At 45.1% G+C, this 19,052-nt stretch overlaps 1 protein-coding gene across 2 annotated transcripts in view; it reads left to right on the top strand.

Moving 5' to 3' along the window:
* ITGA6 (integrin subunit alpha 6) overlaps positions 1 to 19,052 on the top strand; it is a 77,155-nt gene that overhangs the window by 20,180 nt on the left and 37,923 nt on the right. For both annotated transcript variants that reach the window (XM_028125752.2, XM_028125759.2), the window contains exons 2-4: positions 14,654 to 14,778; positions 16,219 to 16,298; positions 17,765 to 18,020. In XM_028125752.2, the coding sequence (XP_027981553.2) occupies positions 14,654 to 14,778; positions 16,219 to 16,298; positions 17,765 to 18,020 (461 nt within the window). The remainder of the gene's footprint in view (positions 1 to 14,653; positions 14,779 to 16,218; positions 16,299 to 17,764; positions 18,021 to 19,052) is intronic.

Here is a 19,052-nt window from a genome sequence, read left to right as displayed (position 1 = left end):
TCCTAAATAAGGGAATTGAGCCCACAGTTCAGAGCTCTTGTGGGGGCAAGACAGGAATGGTCATAGTTGGACGTAGTTCCCAACTGTGAAGAATAAACAGATAACAGGCACTTTGTGTTAAACTGGAGGGAGAAGAAGGTAGAAGGGGCTCTGTCTGCATGCTACCCTTCTAGAACTATCATTTAAAGCTCTAACGATGAAGAGGAGCCCCTGGTGCTTAATCTCACTGCTAAGATTGTGAAGGAGTTTTGACATTCTGGAGATTCCTCTCAAATGATGTAAAGAAATGTGGTTTAGGGGTGCCTGGGTGGCTCAGTCGGTTGGATAGACGTCCAGCTCTTGGTTTCGGCTCAGGTCATGATCTCCTGGTTCGTGAGATCGAGCCCTGCGTCTGGCTCTGTGCTCAGTGGGGAGTCGGCTTAAGGATTCTCTCCCTCTGTCCGCCCCCCACTTGTGCATGCTCTCTCTCAAATCTTTTTTTTTTTTCCAGATTGAAGGCTTTTATTTAATTGCCACAATTTACAATTATAATGTTATGGAAACATAGCATAATAGTCATGACTGAATTGTTGGAAGCATACTGCTAGGGTTCAAGTTCTGGCTCCACCATTTGTCAGTTGTGTGACCTTAGGTACCTTACTTCTTTGCCTTGATTTCTCTATCTCCCATCTCGATCCCAGTCATACACCTCTACTTTGATTGTTCTGTCATAATCACTGTTACATACTGCTCTGACTGAGATCTTGAATGCTTGCCATACAGGATTTAGAGTATTTTTGACAACTTCTGTTTTATGACAAATTGTAAAACTGCCATCTTCATTACTTCGATAAAATACAAGAAAAGGATCTGATTTTCCAAAAAAGTCCTTCTTGTCCAATTTGTTCGCACAAAATTGCATCAGAACAGCATCCCTACAACAGTTTAATTCCTCTGCTGTAAGTATGATCGTACCACCTTTCCTCCCTGGAATTCCTACTATTGGCTTTTCCAGGCGACTTCCCTGAGAACCAACAATCTCCCCCAATGTACAAAAACACTTGTCCCAGAAAGTCATGTTTGGACAGGTTGGGGCTCTTGGAATCAGCATCATACAAGTCAAAACGAAGGTTCTCCCTTTCTTCAAAAAAGTAGTCCAGGATAAATTTTCGTACAAAATCAGGATTTAAAGTATTATCAATCACTTCAGTCCTTCCAAACTCTCTCCATTCTTTATTTCCAACTCCTTGCACATGAAAGACACAAATTGGATCAGATTTAGAGAATGTATCTCTGTCAAGAAGATTTCTGCAGGACACAGACACCTCCACCCGCGTGGCCGGGATGGCCGCGCTCAGCTGGTTCAAGTCCCCGATGCCCGCAGTGCTGGTGTAGCGGCTGTCCATCTTGGGTGGAGGCGCTGCGGACTTGTCCGGCGCCCACATCCAGAGCTCGGGCAGACTAAGAGCTCCGAGCCCAGCTCCCGACAGCCGGGGGTGGAGGGTGGAGGCAGAGGAAGGAGGCTAAATAAATCTTTTTAAAAATGTGGTTTAGAATATGATTCAGAAAGGGGTAGTCTGTTTCCTTGGCCTGCTTTTCCTGGACCTTCTAGTTCCTCTCTCCAGGTGCTTAATTGTTTTGACTATTAAGGTCTTAAATGCAAGGTGCATAATTGACACTGGGATGTGGGCAGGTCCTCTGTGAACCTTCATCCTTAGGGAATCAGATGAGATCAAGCTGGGCTCCTTGAGCTCCTCCAGGAACCCGGGGACTAGTGAGGGTTGGCTGGCCGTGGCTCTGCCCGGGGGGTACGAGGGCTCAGTTATGGTGTGCATGGCGGCTGGTCCTGAAGGAGGAGGCAGAAAGGGCTGGGCCTCACACAGGAGGTGATGCTCAAGTGGAGTGAAAACGTCGGGAAGAGCCGGGGACAGGACAGGCATTCTGCAGGGAATGGACGGTCCTGGCAGACCTTCTGCCAAGCGTGGATGTGCTGGTGAAGAGCCTGGTGGAAAGGACGCAGTCAGAGGGTTGGTTTGGTTGGAGCCCAGGTGGGTGTGGAGGGGGAGTGACAAGGCTGCAGTGACCCAGGACCAGCTCCAGGGGTGACCTCATACACTACAGTGCTGCCACATCGGAGGGGGATACATTCCAAGACCCCCAGTGTCTGCCTGAGACTGCGATAGTACCGAACCTCGTATACACTATGTGTTTTCCTATTCCCGCCTACCGTGAGAAAGGCTCATTTATAAATTAGGCACAGTAAGAGACAACAATGATAAAATAAAACAATTATAACAATATACTGTAATAAAAGTGGTGAATGTGGTGTCTCTCTTAAAATATCTTGTTGTATTGAACTCCCCCTTTGTGTGACGATGTGCGGTAACACGCCTGTGTGATGAGGTGAAGTGAAGGGAGTGATGTAGGCACTAGGACACTATTGACAGTGTATTAGGCTGCTCTTGACCTTCTGACTAGAGCTGGAAGGAGGATAACCTGCTTGCAGACCACGACTGATCACGGCTAACAAGCTGTGGAAGGAGACACCGTGGATAAGGGGGAGTACTGTATGGGAATAGGTGATTTTCCTGTATTTTCACATCTGTACGCAGCCATGTGGAGAATCCAAGATGGGTTGAGTTAAAGACCTTCAAAAATATTCGGGCTGTGAATTCTGCGTGTTTCAAACCAAAAATGAAGTTCGAGCTTCATTTTGACGAGTAGAAGTTTTAAAGCTTTCTCTCAAAACCCATCAAATGGGCTCATCTTGGTGTTTGTCCTTTCAGTTGAGGGCATTTACGTTGTCTAAAGTTGCTTTTGATACCTTCCAGGCTTTCCCGGCATGGTGTGGGCGTTTGGGGCAAACTGTGTAAGGTGTTGCGAAGTGTTCCGTTTTGAAAGACCAGTTTCCTCTGTGAGCGCATTCATCAGTAGGAATCACTGGATTTAGGACCGCTGACAACTGTAATAGGTCCAGTTGAGGTGGGGCAGTGGGTCAGTCACACGTGGCACAGAGCACTCGTTTAGCGAGGGGCTTGGGAAATATTTGCTGAATGAATGAAGGAGTGAACAGATGATCGAGAGGTTGTGCTATCACATGGGCAGGCAGCATTTCCGTGTCATTTTACTCAGATTTATAGACAAAACTTTAAGACAATGTCACATTATTACAGTCTAACTTTTACATTTAAAAACTCACAGTACAGGGGTGCCTGGGTGGCTCAGTCAGTTAAGGGTTGTAGGGCTCCCTGCTCAGCGGGGAGTCTGCTTCTCCCTCTGCCCCTCCCCCCTGCTTGTGCACGTGCTCGCGCGCTCTCTCGCTGTCGTGTTCTCTCGCAAATAAAATCATTTAAATAAAAACTCACAGTGCAAACATTTTTTCAAAAATAATCTAGAGCCTTCAAAGGAGTGTCTGGCTTGCTGGTAGGATAAGCGGCAGCGGGAAGTGCTCCCCATTGTCCTCTGCTTTTGGAAGGCTACTTGTGGAAATGGTGGAAGGTTCAAGGTTTCTCAGATTTTAAATTTGCTGTGTTGAAATTGAATTGTGTAAACTACTGTATGAACATGGCTCATTTATTAAAAATACTGGCTGAGTGCCCTTTAAGTACTAAGCACTGAGCTGGATGCGAGGGGTGCGGCAGTGAGCAGAACAGGTGTGCCTCTGCCTCTTGCAGCCGGCCCTGTGATAAGGGAGATGGACAGTATACAAGTCCTCTGATGACTAACCGTGGTTATTGCTATGAAGGAAAGGTGAATGCGAACTGACACCTGCCCTAGCCTGGAAGGTATAGGAAGGTTTTTTAAACAGAGCCCTCAAGTTGAGTAAGGGGATTCCAGGGAGAGAGGAACATGTACAAAGGTCCTGAGCCAGGAGAGAGCATGTGGTCGAGGGTTTGCAGGAAGCCCAGTCTAGCTAAAGGGTCCAGAGTGAGGGAAAAGTTAAACTCAAACTGTGCTCTTCAGAAATACCTAGCCTCAGCAAAAATATCTTAGGTTATCATCAAAATTTAAGTGCCCGGAGGCTGAGTATAGTTTAATATGAATAAGGAAGAGACTGTTTAGATTTCTTGCCTGGATAGAGAGCCTAATGCCTATGAAGAAGTCTGTGTCCTAACCGCCCCCCCCCCCCAAACCTGTGAATTATCAGGTTAAGTGGCACAGGGGACTTAAAGTTGCAGATTAGGGTTGCTCATCAGATGACCTTAAGATTAGGGAGATTATCCCGGATTACCCATGTGGGCCAGTGCAATCGGAGGGATCCTTCTAATGTGGAAGAGGGAGGCAAAAGAGAGATCTGGAGCTGCATCACTGCAGCCTCGAAGAAGGAAGAAGGGGCCAGAAGTCAAGGAATGCAGGCAGCCTTAGAAGCTGGCTAGGGTGAGACCAATTCTCCCATAGAACCTTCAGAAAGCAACTGCCGACACTTTGATTTTTTACTTCTGAGCTATGGAACTGTAAGATGCTAAGTTTGTGTTGTTTTAAGCCACCAAGTTTGTTTTAAGCCACCAAGCAGCCGTAGAAAACCAGTACACCTGCCCAAGTCAGGATCTCCTTGCAGAGATGGCTGTTGCCACCAAGTCGCTTGGCAGTCACGACCTCTGATAGTTTGTTTGCTATTCCCAGAGCAGTGGAGAGTGGCTCCTACACATCCCGTCTTGAGGCAGTGGGCTGTGATGGCTCTTTAGTAAGTATTGATTACGTACTGCCATGTGCCAGAGCCTGCTCTAGGAGCTTGGGATGAGTCCGTGGGTTCAAGACGGAAAGATTTGTGCCTTCCTAGAGCTTCAGTCCCTGTGCCTCACAGCCCTGACCTATACAGAGGGCTGGTGAGGGTAGAGATTTCTAGCTCACGACTGCTGGATATAAACTTTTGTGAGTGCAGAGTTCTCAGATGTATTTTTTAAATCTCCAAATGACCAGTCACCAAAATAAGGAAAACAATGTAAGATTTCATAACTTTAATAATATATATACGTATGTATGTATGTGTGTGTATATATATACATATACACACATACATATATACACACATACATACATACATACATACATTTTGGCTGCAAAGGCTGACAGGAGGTATTAGTCTGATGACTGATTTTTCTAGTTGCAAAGGAGAGAGAAGCAGGCCCTTTCTCCCCTGAAGGAATCTGACACAGGCAGAGTTGCAGGGTTTAGGTAAAAGCACAAGCAAGCTTTAATGCCTCGTTGCTTCTCTTTGCCAGGTGGGGAAGAGAGGGAAGGACAAGACTCCTCAGCAGTCGGGGCAGGCTGCCTGGGGTGCTGATGGTGACCAGGGGTGGTGCAGGGGTATGGACACTCCCTGTTGACCACTGGTCCTTGGACAGCAGAAGCCCTGTCCTGCCTCTGGCTGGGGGGAGAAGTATCTCTCAGTGGACATCTGGAGAGTCAGCCTGGTTGGGGGAGAGGGGCTCTCCCAAGGCCAGTGGTGCCTTGGTGTCCTCAGGTAGCCTGGACATGGGGAGATGGACTGTAGGGCCTCCCAGGCCAAAACAACTCACCAGTGCTTGTGAAACCATTGCCAGATCCAACCACATAGTTAGAATTTCAGGCACAGTGTTTTAAAATTCAAGCTGTTGCATCAGTCAGGTTCCATTGCTAGCTTTATACCTAAGCCTGGGCTGACTGTATAATTTGTCTACCCAACTGGGACATTTGTGTCAGGGAACGGGAGTCCGGAACAACAGGTGTGAACCAGGACTCTCCTGGGAAAACCTGGGTGCGTGGTCAGCCGAGCTAAGTGCTGGAAGCTTTAACCACTCTGTGGATAGTCTAGTGACCAAAAAGGACTCCATACAACATGGCCTCTGTGTCGAAGGGATGGGCTTTCCAGGAGAGAAGGTGTGACCCAGGGGCCTTTCCTAAGATACCTGTCCACAGCCCAGGGGGGTCTTGAAGAGTTGTTTTCTGTACAACTTTGAATATAATGCAAGATCTATTTTTTCACCCCCAAATCATTTTACCTTATATATGAGCCCTTATAAAGTTGTTCTCCTGGGAGGGTTGACCTCTTGATTATTTTGAACAACAAATTTCTGTTTGTTATAAACACATTAGCCTAAAAGGACCTCCATCAGTTATAATAGTGGATGCGGATAGAGGTTAAATTGGTTTTAAAATATTTTAAATAAAATAAATTGCTTTTAAAAAGGAGGCAAAGATATTTAGCTCCCATTTAGTAATAATTCCTCAGGATTTGACACCATAATTGCAAGTCTTGGATGTGGTTATAAACTTTAAAATGTCCTGGGAATGCTCCTGAAAACTGGGTTAGACATGGTTTTCAGAAAGTAATGTCAAAGAAACAGATGGAATTTGAATAAAATCACTTCATGAAATACAAGTAAAACTACTTTTAAATGTTTAGTATGTTATTTAAATGTTTGTATAAATGATCAGATGTCAATTGGCTATTTCATCTATATTCATAAAAGCTTATAATACAAATTGACCAAAAAACCTGTTTTGGATTTTTTTTCCAAGCAAGGAGTCTTATTTGTAGGCATCCATAGTAGATGAGGGCTGGTAGTAACGATTAAGAGGTGTTATGGGAACAGTTGGGAGAAAGACCTCTTCAGACTGCAAGGAAACAGGGCAGGGGTGAAGATCGGATTCTTTCAATCAGATGATTGGGCTTTGACTTAAAGTTGCAGATGGTGGACTAGGTGTACAGGTTTCCCTCCAGGCTCCTCAAGGCTCCATAATGGGTGAGATTAGGTTACTACAAGACAGGAGGCAGATGGCTCTGGCTTATGGCTGTAACAAGGGGAGGAGCCCCAGTCTGGAGCAGGTCATGCCGGGATTAGGGCCAAGGGGAGAGATGGTCTGCCCTGTGACCACCCTGGGAATCATCAGGTAAGGCAGGGACTGGGGTCTGAGGTATAGATCTGAAAGGAAAGTCTATCTGCAGGACCACAGATGCCAGATGACACCACCGTCCCCATGTCTATACAGAGTATAGGCTGCCTGCATTAACACTCTGGCCAACAACTAAACTAAACCAAACCCTGTAGCACTTCTTTTTTTTGGGGGGTGGGCGGAGGGATGGGAATGTTGACAGGTTTTACAGAACTTAAATTGATTACAGCTCAAAAATAAAGAATTGAGGGGCGCCTGGGTGGCTCAGTCATTAAGCGTCTGCCTTCGGCTCAGGTCATGATCCCAGGGTCCTGGGATTGGGCTCCCTGTTCCGCAGGAAGCCTTCTTCTCCCTCTCCCACTCCCCCTGCTTGTGTTCCCTCTCTCGCTGTGTCTTTCTCTGTCAAATAAAATCTTTAAAAAAAAAAATTGATTCTTGTAGAATCAATATAATCAAATAACAGTTGTGTTATTAAAAAACCCTAAAATCTAGGTCTTCTAATGTGAATGTTGGCACCCCAAGAATTTAAGGCTTCCTCCTCTAGCATTTACTTGCAGAATGGTTTGTAGTCTGATGGCAGCTCCCTACCCACTCAGCCTAAAGTGAATCCGGCCATTGGCGGGCCCCACCCAGGGCTCCCTTTGGAATTCCTGCTCATGGTGAGACCAAGCCAAAAATGGACCACCACAGGAGAACCAAGGACTCTGAGGCATGTGGTGAGAGCTAGCAGCATAAAAGGGAATGGCTGAAGGAAACCCAAGAGAAACACTGGAAGAAACAGATAATCCAGGAACAGAACAAGAACTGGGGGGGGGGGGGGGACCTTCCAGGTAAAATGCTCAGAATGTTAACATGTTGATCCACAAATTAAGAACAGAGTGTGCTTTTATGTAAAAGGCACGACCGGAACCAAGAAAGGCTTTTGGAGATGACAGATAGAACTGCTGAAATTTAAAATTTTCAGTAGAAATATTAGAAAATCAAGTTGGAAAAACCTCAGAACCACAGAGAGGGAAGGAGGCCAGGAGTCCCAATACCTGACCAGTTAAGGGGTTCCAGAAAGAGCACAGAAAATGGGACCATGAGTCCAGTGATTGAAAGAGGTCATGGAGGGCGCCTGGGTGGCTCAGTTGGTTAAGCGACTGCCTTTGGCTCAGGTCATGATCCTGGAGTCCCGGGATCGAGTCCCACATTGGGCTCCCTGCTCAGCAGAGAGTCTGCTTCTTCCTCTGACCCTCTTCCCTCTCGTGCTCTCTATCTCTCATTCTCTCTCTCTCAAATAAATAAAATCTTTAAAAAAAATAGGTCGTGGAGTCGGCACACAGTAAGTGAATAAAGGCTCCTGTGCAGGTACACGGTTGTGCCGTTCAGAATGCCTCGGGTAAATGAAGAGCCTGAAAGTCAAAGAAATGAAAACTGGACTTCCCTTAGAATTTTCATTGGCATCACTGGATACTAGAGTAAGAGCAATAGCATCTAAGTTCTGAATAAAATGTTTTTCAACCTAGAGTCCTACACCCAAACTCTCAATGAAGGGTAAGAGCAGAATAATGACATTTTTGTATATGGAGGGACTAAGTTTACCTGTCATGTACTGTTCCTTAGGATGATTTTTAATAAGAGAATAAGAGGGAAACCTGTTTTCCAGAGCAGATCAGCCCAGCAGGGCAGTCCTAGGATGCCCCGGTACGACAGCCCTAGAACAGTCTGTGTAGTAACAGGAGGTCCGAGGCCTCTGAGGAGGAAACCCGAGCAAGGAAGCAATCCTGATTTAATACAAGGTATGACTGGGAGCTTAGAAATGATTGAGGCTAGGAAAAAAAGCAAACAGTGTAAGGAAAAAGGCAATGAGAAATGCCAAGAAAAGCAAAAGTCATGGTTCAAATGTGAAGTACACCAAGCAATTGATAGAGTGGAAGAAACGTCTGTTTGACCTTGATGCTGGGAGCAGTTTCCTTTGAGGCTAAGGGCTCTGATACTGGTCCAGATATAGAAGTTCAATGTAGTTTGATTGAACACTGAATATTTACCTGGTTATGTAAAAGAACAGGTGTCTTGTGGTTATGCAAGACTAAATGGTAATCTAGTCTGATAATAGTATAAAAGTTTAGCTAATGGGTGGTAGGAGTTGGGGGGGGCAGTTGGGGAGAAAGGTTCTGGTTGCGGACGGCTGCATCTCCCCAATTAGGGAAGGGAGAGATGGTGTTGAAAGTTGAAGGGAAAATAGAAGGTTAAATGTATTGCATAAAACTTTAGGGGTAACAAATAGAAGAACTAAGGTAATATAGTTACTAAACATGGGAAGGAAAGTGAAGTAGCAAGTAGTGTAAGTCTGTCCCTTTTCATGTTGTGGGGTCCACAGTTATCGTCCAAAGCTGATAAATCAAGAAATAAAAGTAGAAGCAGAAGTAATGGGGTTGGGGCGCCTGGGTGGCTCAGTTGTTAAGTGTCTGCCTATGGCTCAGGTCATGATCCCACGGTCCTGGGATTGAGCCCTACATCAGGCTCCCTGCTCCGCGGGAAGCCTGCTTCTCCCTCTCCCACTCCCCCTGCTTGTGTTCCCTCTCTCACTGTGTCTCTCTCTGTCAAATAAATAAATAAAATCTTTAAAAAAAAATAATGGAGTTATGGAGAAGTAAATCCAGAATTTATTTTTTAAGAGGTTTTCCTAGAGAACGGGGCTTGGGATGAGTTTTGAATCTGCTGCTTTCCATCATAAGTTCTTTCCTACTTTTTGGTTTCTTGTCATTTATTTGTATATATTAAACAAAAATTAAAAATGGAGTTTGAATGTGGGTTAAATGTAGAGGTGACACAATGCCCTGGTGATGCCATCTTTTAATTTTTTAATACTTAATTTGGACAAACTAAGAAAACTGTATTTTATATTCAGCAATAATAGCGTCCTTGTTCTAATGAGGCAATATCTCATGTTTCCTGGGACAAAGTTGCATAGCTAGAGGCAGAATCTTTAATCCTTGAGGGAACGAATTATTGCCAAAAACAATGAAGCAAAGCTGCTATTGTCCTTAGAGTTTTAAAAGTGTTCCAGTGTTTAGATCTTTTGGTTGAAGTAGTTATACAAAAGTATACCAGCTCTGTTTGGGAGAGAACTTGAGGATATGAAATAGGAGTGTGGCTTTCTTGAAGTTTGAAATAACCTTGTGGTGAATAGCATGAGAGTAGGTTCTGAATATTTGTGCCAGGAATTCTGTTCTAGACTCCAAAGACCTGAAATTATATCCTACCCTCAGTGTTACGTCATGCTTGTGTCACTGTTAGCCTTTTATATTGTATTTTGCTATTTCAGATTTTATTTTTCATCTTTAAAGATGTGGTTTTGCAGGTTTTGTTTTTGTTTTTTAAGTTTTATTTAAGTATTCTCTACACCCAACGTGGGGCCTGAACTCATGACCCTGAGATCCAGAGTTCCACACTCTTCCTACTGAGCCAGCCAGGCGCCCGGAGTTTTGTGTTTTAAATGTGGCTTTCCAATATGTTGGAATCCCAGGGCAGTTTTTATGTCATTACAGCTTCAAAATCGTGGAGGTGTGATTGTTCACTAGCCCTGTGGAAAGCACTCTGGGAAGTAATTTTTCCTGTTCCTTTTGGTTAATACAATCTTGGATCAAACTTAGATCCTCACCCTTCCTGATAGGGGAATAGGCTTCTTAGACCCTGTTCTGTTAATTTCTGCCATTTCCCTCTGCAGGCCATAACTTCTTTCCCCTGGTCCATGTCACTTTGAATGCACGTTGTTACTATAGTTTTGAATTCCTCCGTACATGCCGGGTGGGTCGGTAATGACGGCATTGCCGTCACTACTCCTTAGGAGGAAATGAACTGAGCAGCCTAGCAGCTGCAGCCCAAGGCCCAGGCGTTGCTGTGGGGATCCTGGCAGTGCCCAGAGAATGTGTGCTGCTTACATGAGCCAGCATCAAAGGGCCAAGTGAAGACAGTTGGGATTGGCCCAGAAACTGGATTTTGGTGTGGCCTGCATACAGACTATCCCTTTTGGAGCTATACGAGTCTGCTAACTCAGGAGCCAGCTGTGTTTGAGTGGCTTAGCCCAGTGCCCATCCTACAGGACTTAGATGGGTTGTTGCATCAGGGACGGTGCCGTCATTTGACTGGACACAGCTCTCTTTGATCATCTGTTCCTGCCAGGCATAGCCTCTGCTAATGGGCTGTGACCTTCTGATTCAGGCTGGGTTCAAGCTGAATTAAGAGTTTGCTTATTTCCTGACCCAGAGAAGACCGCTTTTACCTTAAGAATTAGGACACTTGCCAGTTGTTGAGTTTGGTTGGGGTTAGTTACTGTGTTCTCCCATCAAGGGGCTCCCTTAGGTTTTCTAGGATTCTGATTTTACCAACCTACTTGCACCTGCCCCCCAGTTATTGTTTTCCTGAATTTCCTATGAAGTGTGGTCCCAGGGAGCCAGGTGCAGGCAGAGCAGGGGCGGCCCTGGGTGACAGCTGTCTCTCCTTCCTCTGGCTGGCTGGGGCCTGAGGCCAGGGACCAGAGGGGGTCTGCCCAGGGCCGCAGAGCACCCTAGCCTCCCTCTATCCAAGGTAGGACAGATTCGGGAGTGGGCTCACTGTGCCAACCGTCCAGGGCCCTGGGAGGAAGGAATGTGCTGGAAACACGTGCAGGCAGAGTCTCTCCCCGCCCCCCCCCCCAAGCCCCCGGCAGGCAGTGTGACTAGTAATGTTATTCTCCAGAGGCACATTTCTCTTATGCGCTGAGTTCTCTTTTCTTCTGTGTTTCCTGCCCCTCCCCACCCGCTCAAACCTTGCTGTTTCCATTCTTCTGTATGGTTGGCTTTCATCTGCAGTAGCTGCCGTGAGTAAAATGTGTGGGCTCCTTCTATAAGAGAGCATGGCATTTTTATTCTAAATAGCACCATAATAAATTTTGTTAGACATTAAAAAAAAAAAAGTTTGGCATTTTTAGCACATGTGAAATTGTGCTGCCACAGCCTCTATAACCAGCTGGCAAACGAGTGAAATGCCTCCTCCTCCTCCTCCTCGCTCGCCTGCTAAAGGCTTGCCTTCGCCGCTCGGGGTAAGGAGAACCAGCAGAGGGCGGAGGTGCCAAGGAGGGAGAAATGCTACCACGCGGCCAGGGGAAGCGGCGGGCTTGCTCTGAAGGCCCGGCTGTCCACGTGAACAGAGCAATCTCCGCAGCTTTTGAAACAGGAAATCCGTCAGCGCCCATCCCCTGCGGGGCACAGCAGTCCGCCGCAGCCGGGGGCTCCCAGGGGCTGGGGCGGGGGGCGGCTCTGCGGGTGCGCGCCCCTGGCCCTTTACCCCGGAACCCCGGGCTCCGCAGACCAGGCTGGCTCACCCCTAGGCGCGTCTTGTGGCGTCACCGATTCCCACCCCTCCGTGTCGTCTGGCTCTTCCCCTGTCAGCCTCTGCACAACCGCACGCCCCTCACTTGCCGCCTCGGCGACCCCCTTCCTGGCAGGCAGGCTTTGGCGCCCTCCTCTGGAGCGCGCTCAGGATTCCGGGGGCGGGGGGCTCCCGCCGCCTCTGTCGCTCTCTGGTCTCAGACCCGCTTCCCGGTCTGGCTCCCTCAGGGCCAGAGTTCGGCGGGGAGCCGGGCAACCCTTACTCATTCTAGAAGGCTCTTGAAGGTTCGTGGAATGAATAAGTGAACGAGTGAGTCCAGTGAACAGGAAATAGCAAGCCCAGCACCTGCCTTAGGTAGCTTGCCAGGCTCCTCCGTTGTGGCTGAGGAGGCGAGCAAGTGGTCAGAGAAGACTCGGTAGTAACCTGGGAACTCCCGGGCTGCTCTTTATAGCCTTCCGGTTGGAGCCGGTTACCCTTACAGATAACGTCTTCCCAGTCTTCACCCCGCCTGATTCCAGGAACGCTTTCACTCTGCCTGCCCACAACCTTTCCATAGTTTGCTTACAAATCTGTCAGTAAACAGAGCAGTTCTTGTTTCTGTGTTTCATTGTGTGGGTTTTGCCCTTTCAGCTAGGTTATAAATGCCCTAAAATCCAGGGTTTTATATCCTAGGAAGCATTTGAAAGGAATGGGAAAAATAGAGCTCCAAAGTAATTTTTTGTCCCTACACTTATTTATGTATGTGTATACATGTATATAGAGCTGTGAGATCTTAGGGGCAGAGTGATTACCCTCCTTGCAAAGGCCTCTGTTTTCTTATCTGTAAAGTTAGAGGGCTAGATGCTCTCTGCTGTTTCCCATGCTCACATCCTGTGATTCAGTGCTGTTGAGCCCAGCACTTGGCTAATCCCGCCCAGGCCCTGGGTCAGAGTCCCCTCTCCAGATCAGCGGGGTAGTTGAGCTTGTTCACTTACGGTCGAGACCAGTTCACCTCTCAGCTGTTTGTCGGGGCTCCTGGGATCTGGGACAATATTGGTGGAATGTGTGTGTGGTGGTCCTGTGGAGACCCCTGTGGCCCTTGGCCTAGCCTCTACCCTCTGCCAAGAACTTCCAGGCCCCAAGGACCCTTATTTTCTGTTTGGGGAGTTGTTCACTTTGTGCGTCCAGCTCTTTCCCCCAGCTCCAGCTTCGTTTCTCTCTGTCCAGTCAGGTGTGTTCCTTCTCTTTGTTTCTGTTCCTAGCTCTTCCGTGAGTCAGCCAGACCCAGAGATGGTGAGTAAAGAGCATTATCAAAAGGAACCCTGCAGAAAGACGGCATGTCTCTGAAGATCCCTCCTGGCTGTGAAACTGAGATTTTAAGGCTTTTGGTTTGGGTTTAGGGCCCCCTCTTGCCGCAGTTAGCAACACTGGGGCGGGAGGGGAGAAGGCATGGTATGACACCTAGTACATAGGTGGCGCTGCCCAGACCCTCTGTGCAGCGTCTGCGCCAGACTGATGGAGGATGATGGTGGGCGAGCCTGTCCGAGGCAGGAGTGCCCAAAGTAAGAGAGAGAAAGCATGCGAGCGGCTGGAGGGAAAGAGATTCAGGCCAGTCGTATCTTGGGCAAGGTTAGGTTCTAAATCAGTATTATTAAAAGATAAACTAACTGAGGCATATTAAAAAAAACTTTACGAGTTGGAGCAAAAATCAATTGGAATCTGGCAGCGGCAAATTGGAAGTGGTTAGGAGTGCTCTGCCAAGCGGAACCAGGGGAAAGACTCCTACAGAGAAAATAAAAAAGCAAAGAAAAATTATTTAATGAGCTGTAGCTTAAAGCCTGGTTGGCTGCTTGTGATTGGTTGTCCCTCAGGTTTGATTTTATAACCTTGAGGCCTTTACAGGCTTAGATATTTTTGCTTACATAACTGCCACGTCATTAGAGCCACATGGGCCTAACGGCTGCCTTGTTTAATTAATGAAACTATGTGAACTGAAGATTCAGGGTATAGTCACAATTACCTTTGAAAAATACCTCAGGGAGGCACAGTGTTAGAAGATGACATATCATCGCTTGTTAAGTTTAATGGGGCCATTTCCCCCCTCCAGTGTTTGTTGAGTTCCGTATGTCCTTGGCTTAGGTTTAGGGGTCATGTTCTATAAAGTGTGTCTTTTAAAACACCAGAATCCTACTCAGAGAGGTGCTGATACTATGAGAGATGGCATACTTTTCACGTTGTTTCAACAACCCCTTTTCGGGCTTGACTTGCCTAGCTGTGCGTGTGTGCGTGTGTTGCACGGGCCAGTCGCAGGACTCCACCTTTACTGTCCCCAGTGCCTAAGCCGGCGGGGCATCTGGGAACTCTTGACCACCAATAATCCTGACATCTGAACATCATGGTTCTAATTGAAACGTTAATTGTGTTTGTTAAATTCAACTCTCCAAATTTTCTGTTTTGGCAACAGGTTGCTCGTGGGGGCCCCTCGGGCGGTGGCCCTTCCCCTGCAGAGGGCCAACAGAACAGGCGGCTTGTACAGCTGTGACATCACCTCCCCGGGGCCTTGCACACGGATTGAATTTGATAACGACGGTGTGTTTTTCTGTCCTTGCTGTGTGTCCACTTGTCCAGCTCGCCTGTACCCCACTTGCCTTTTCCATGAGGAGGGAAAGGGGGTCCAAGCCTTTTTTCTTGGAGAGAGGGCCCCTTTTAATTACATGTCTTGACTGTTTCTTGTTTGCCCTGAAAACATCTACTTTTTAAATGATGCTGGGATGCACACCGAATTGCAGCCCTTTCTAATCTCTCTTTCTAAAAGGATATGGTGTATTGATGTCGCCACCTAGTGATGCGCTGAGGTTCTACAGGAGGCTATTGAAAAACCGAATTCAGAGCAGCAAAGAAAATTGTGCATAGCTTGTACTTGGCTGCCAAAAGTTCTCGCTTGCTGTTAAAATATTTGGGAGAAAGACTGTTTTAAATATCAGATCTCTCTGAAGTGAGAGCTGACCATAATGGCTAATTTTGCCCTTCTGGCTCAGATAGAGGCTTGTTTTGTGAGGGGTCTATGCTGAGCCGAGCACTTAAGTGTGCTGAGAAGCTCTAAGGGAGCAGATTTGACATCCTTGGTCTAAGTAGATTTGCAAATTCATGTTGATGTTCTTCTCTTTTTCATCTTTTAGAAATAACATTTGTTTTTTTTCCTTTACTGATTAGAAAATGATATATGTTAATTGTGGGAAAGTTACAAAAGACACCGACCTATATAAAGAAAAACCCAAAAACCCATGGGTAATCTAGACATAATCACTCTTTAACATTTTGGCATTTTGGCTTCTCTCTACTTAAACTTGTTTAGTTTTCACATTTTTGCAATGACTCAAGATTTAAAAAATCATGCCTGCCTTCTAATTGAGGAAGGCAAAAATTTGGATATAGAGTCATACGAGTAGGTTCAGATTGATACTGAAATGAACACATACATGATGGTGTTTGTGGTTTCTCTTTTTTCGGAGGGGGGGTAAAAACTATATTGCTTTCCTTCTTGGCACTGATAGATATAAAGTGAATCTGAGGCCTTATCTTCTCCAAGAAAGAAAAGAATAGTTCATACTGTTATATAACAAACTTAGGAGTATGTAAAGAAGTGCCGACTTCTTGTTAGTTTGGATGGTAGCTGGGATTTGGAGACTGGATGTTCACATCACTGCTCTAAGACGCATATGTTGGAAGGCTACCCCTGAGTCTTACAATTTTCAAATAGCTTTTTGTACTCAGGATCCTGGTTGTCGGAAAGAGTGTAGGGCCACCAGGTAAAGCTATATATTTTATGTAAAGAATTTTAAGAAGGTTCTTACCAATAACCACTTACCTGTTTTCTTAAAAGGAGAAATAATTTTTCTCGATTGAGTAACTTGGAATCTAGGCAGTTTAGAAACCAGCTTGTATTTGTGTTGATCTCTTGCTTCATTGCCTGCTTCAGTCACTTTGAAGTCCTAACTGTGTGTACGTATCCTGCACTGCTTTCCACAGCTGACCCTTCATCAGAAAGCAAGGAAGATCAGTGGATGGGGGTCACCGTGCAGAGCCAAGGTCCAGGGGGCAAAGTTGTGGTAAGTGTGGAGAAGCGTACCCATTCCACAATGTCTGAGTGCTTGTCATGCGTTGGCGCCAGGCTGACAGCAGCGAACAAGACAGGTGGAGCGCCTGCCCACACAGGGGACATTCCAGAAGACTCACTGCTTTACAGCAGGAATTGATGTCAAGAAGAAATCAAGGCATTATTTTTTCTGTGATTTCTAAAGATTTATTTATTTATTTGAGCGAGGGAGAGCAAGGCAGAGGCAGAAGGAGAGAGAATCTCAGGCAGATTCCACGCTGAGCATGGAGCCTGACGCAGGGCTCCGTCCTGTGATCCTGAGATCATGACCTGAGCTGAAACCAAGAGGTGGATGAGTAACTGACTGAGCCACCCAGGCACCCCTCTGTGATTTCTGATACACTTTGAAATAGTCATAAAACCTGCTTTTCTTTAGAACTTTCAGACTCAAGGAACTTATTAATAAACCTGAATATCCCTAAAACGCCAGATGGTCTTTAGAATGCAGAACAAAACTAGACGTGGTTTATGTCCCAGGAACTATGTATCTAAAAAATATGGGAATAGCCATGGAAAGTAAGAGCAGGTAATTTAAAACTCTGGTTGTTCTGAAAGTCTTCAAATACAAGCAGCAGTGAAGGAAAGGGGTTTGTTAGGTGGACTGTGGGACGTGGCCTCAGAAATGCCTTCCTGGATTAAGGCTGGATTAAGATGCTCTCCCTCTGTGTCTCTTTCAGAATCTAGTTGCTCTAACAAATTGATACAGGATTTTGAAAAAAATGAGAATTTTACTGAACCCTGAATTTTGATAATTAAGAGATCATCATTATAGGAAATCAACTTGGATATCATAAAGTCTTTCAGCCTGTGTTACATGGAGGGTAACCATGAATACCTTGTAAAATTATAGAGGTTATTTCATCTTTTCTGGCAGTGTAATTCTCTCTGCCTTTTAAAATAGCTAAGAGTACAAGTTAGGGCTTATAAGGAAATGGTGTGGGTAAAAGGGAAATGTTTTTGTTTTAGCTGTGTTTGCCTGATCCTATGAAAATATGTCCATGATTTCTCTCCCCTGGAACATAATTACAAATTTTCACAGACATACTGATGTGAAAGTTTATACGGCCAATAAAAGCCAATTAAATTAAGAAAATGAGAGAAGATATTTCCCACTGCTTATGTGACAGGTAAATTTACAAATAAATTGCCTGTGGATTACAGATTGGCATTCAGTATTTGGACTGGAGCATTATCCTCCAGGTGAGAATAAGACAAGTCCTAGTTCCTTTATGCTAGATGATGCTCTCCTTAGTGCCACTTTGGGGAACAATTGCTGGTTTTGGATCCCGTCCCAGGATGAGGACATGTATAACATCCCATTTAGAATTAATCTCTCTTTATTACAAATTGATTAAATGGTCAACAATACACATAAGGTTTGTAGAAATGAATGGGCTACTCTATTCCATCTGTTTGCAGACATGTGCTCACCGATATGAAAAAAGGCAACATGTCAATACAAAGCAGGAATCCCGAGATATCTTTGGAAGGTGCTACGTCCTGAGTCAGAATCTGAGGATTGAGGATGACATGGATGGAGGAGACTGGAGTTTTTGCGATGGCCGATTGAGAGGCCATGAAAAATTTGGTTCTTGCCAGCAAGGAGTAGCAGCTACTTTTACTAAAGACTTTCATTACATTGTATTTGGAGCCCCAGGCACTTATAACTGGAAAGGTAGGACATGTATTTATAGCAATAGAGTTCAGAATGACTACATAGTTTCTCTTACACGCACCATGATTGTTTTAAGTTAAAACACAATGTGTTATAAGGCACTTGTATGTTATAGAAGTAAGGTAGGATATTACAATCTCTCAATTATATGATTTCACAAACAGTGATGGAAATGTATATTTGAAGATGTTTTTTCCTCTTCTACCAGCAATTTACATTAATACAAGTAGTTAACATTTTTTGCTAAGAGTATAATAATTAACATCTGTAGTTTTTTCTGTTTCGTATTTTCCTGTTTCTTGAGGCTGAAAGTGTTTTAAGTTTTAATGTTGGCAAACATTTCATTTAAGGTAGTAATCCTAAAACAATAATTGAGTGGTGTCATGTACAAGTAACAGTGTATTAATACAGACATTTTTTCCATTATATATTATCTTAAGAGGCTGTGTTTTGCTAATAAAGCAGAAAAGTTAGAAGGGTAGATGACAAATTAGGGAATTTTGAGATGATAATTGTAGACAATTTATGGGGAAGTTGTTTAGTGGTATTGTTTAATTATGATTGTGATGTAGGTAAAAGGCACTGGGAGGGAGGGAGTGGGGAGAAGGGCCCTCAGTTTGACTGGGCGAACCTGGTCAGCTCCTGTAATCAAGTTTAACTCCTCTGAAGAAATTAGGCAGGCATAGAAAACCACTATATTATAAAGGACAATTAGCTTAACTCTAATGCATAACGAAGAGAAATGCATAGGATTTAGACATCAGACTTTTTTTTTGAGAAATCTGTTAAAATAAATGCTATGTTATAACATTTTCTCTAGTTAAGAAAAACTAGGAAAATTTTCCCTTTTGCATTCAAAAAATCTCCCAAGTTTGAATACCTATTAGTAGAAATAATCCTTGAGGAACACCTTCCTCTTTACGTCATCCATACTAACCTTTGGGAGGAATTTCCTTTGGCCTCCCCACCCCCAACATAACAGTATTTGTCAGGTTATATTGACCTAATCCAAATAACACACTGAATTTAGAA

Source organism: Eumetopias jubatus, unplaced genomic scaffold (genome assembly GCF_037043125.1).
Source record: "Eumetopias jubatus isolate StellerSeaLion01/CBP00866 unplaced genomic scaffold, mEumJub1_p1.0 scaffold_3, whole genome shotgun sequence".
NCBI lineage: Eukaryota > Metazoa > Chordata > Mammalia > Carnivora > Otariidae > Eumetopias > Eumetopias jubatus.
This window is presented reverse-complemented; position numbering and strand designations above follow the sequence as displayed.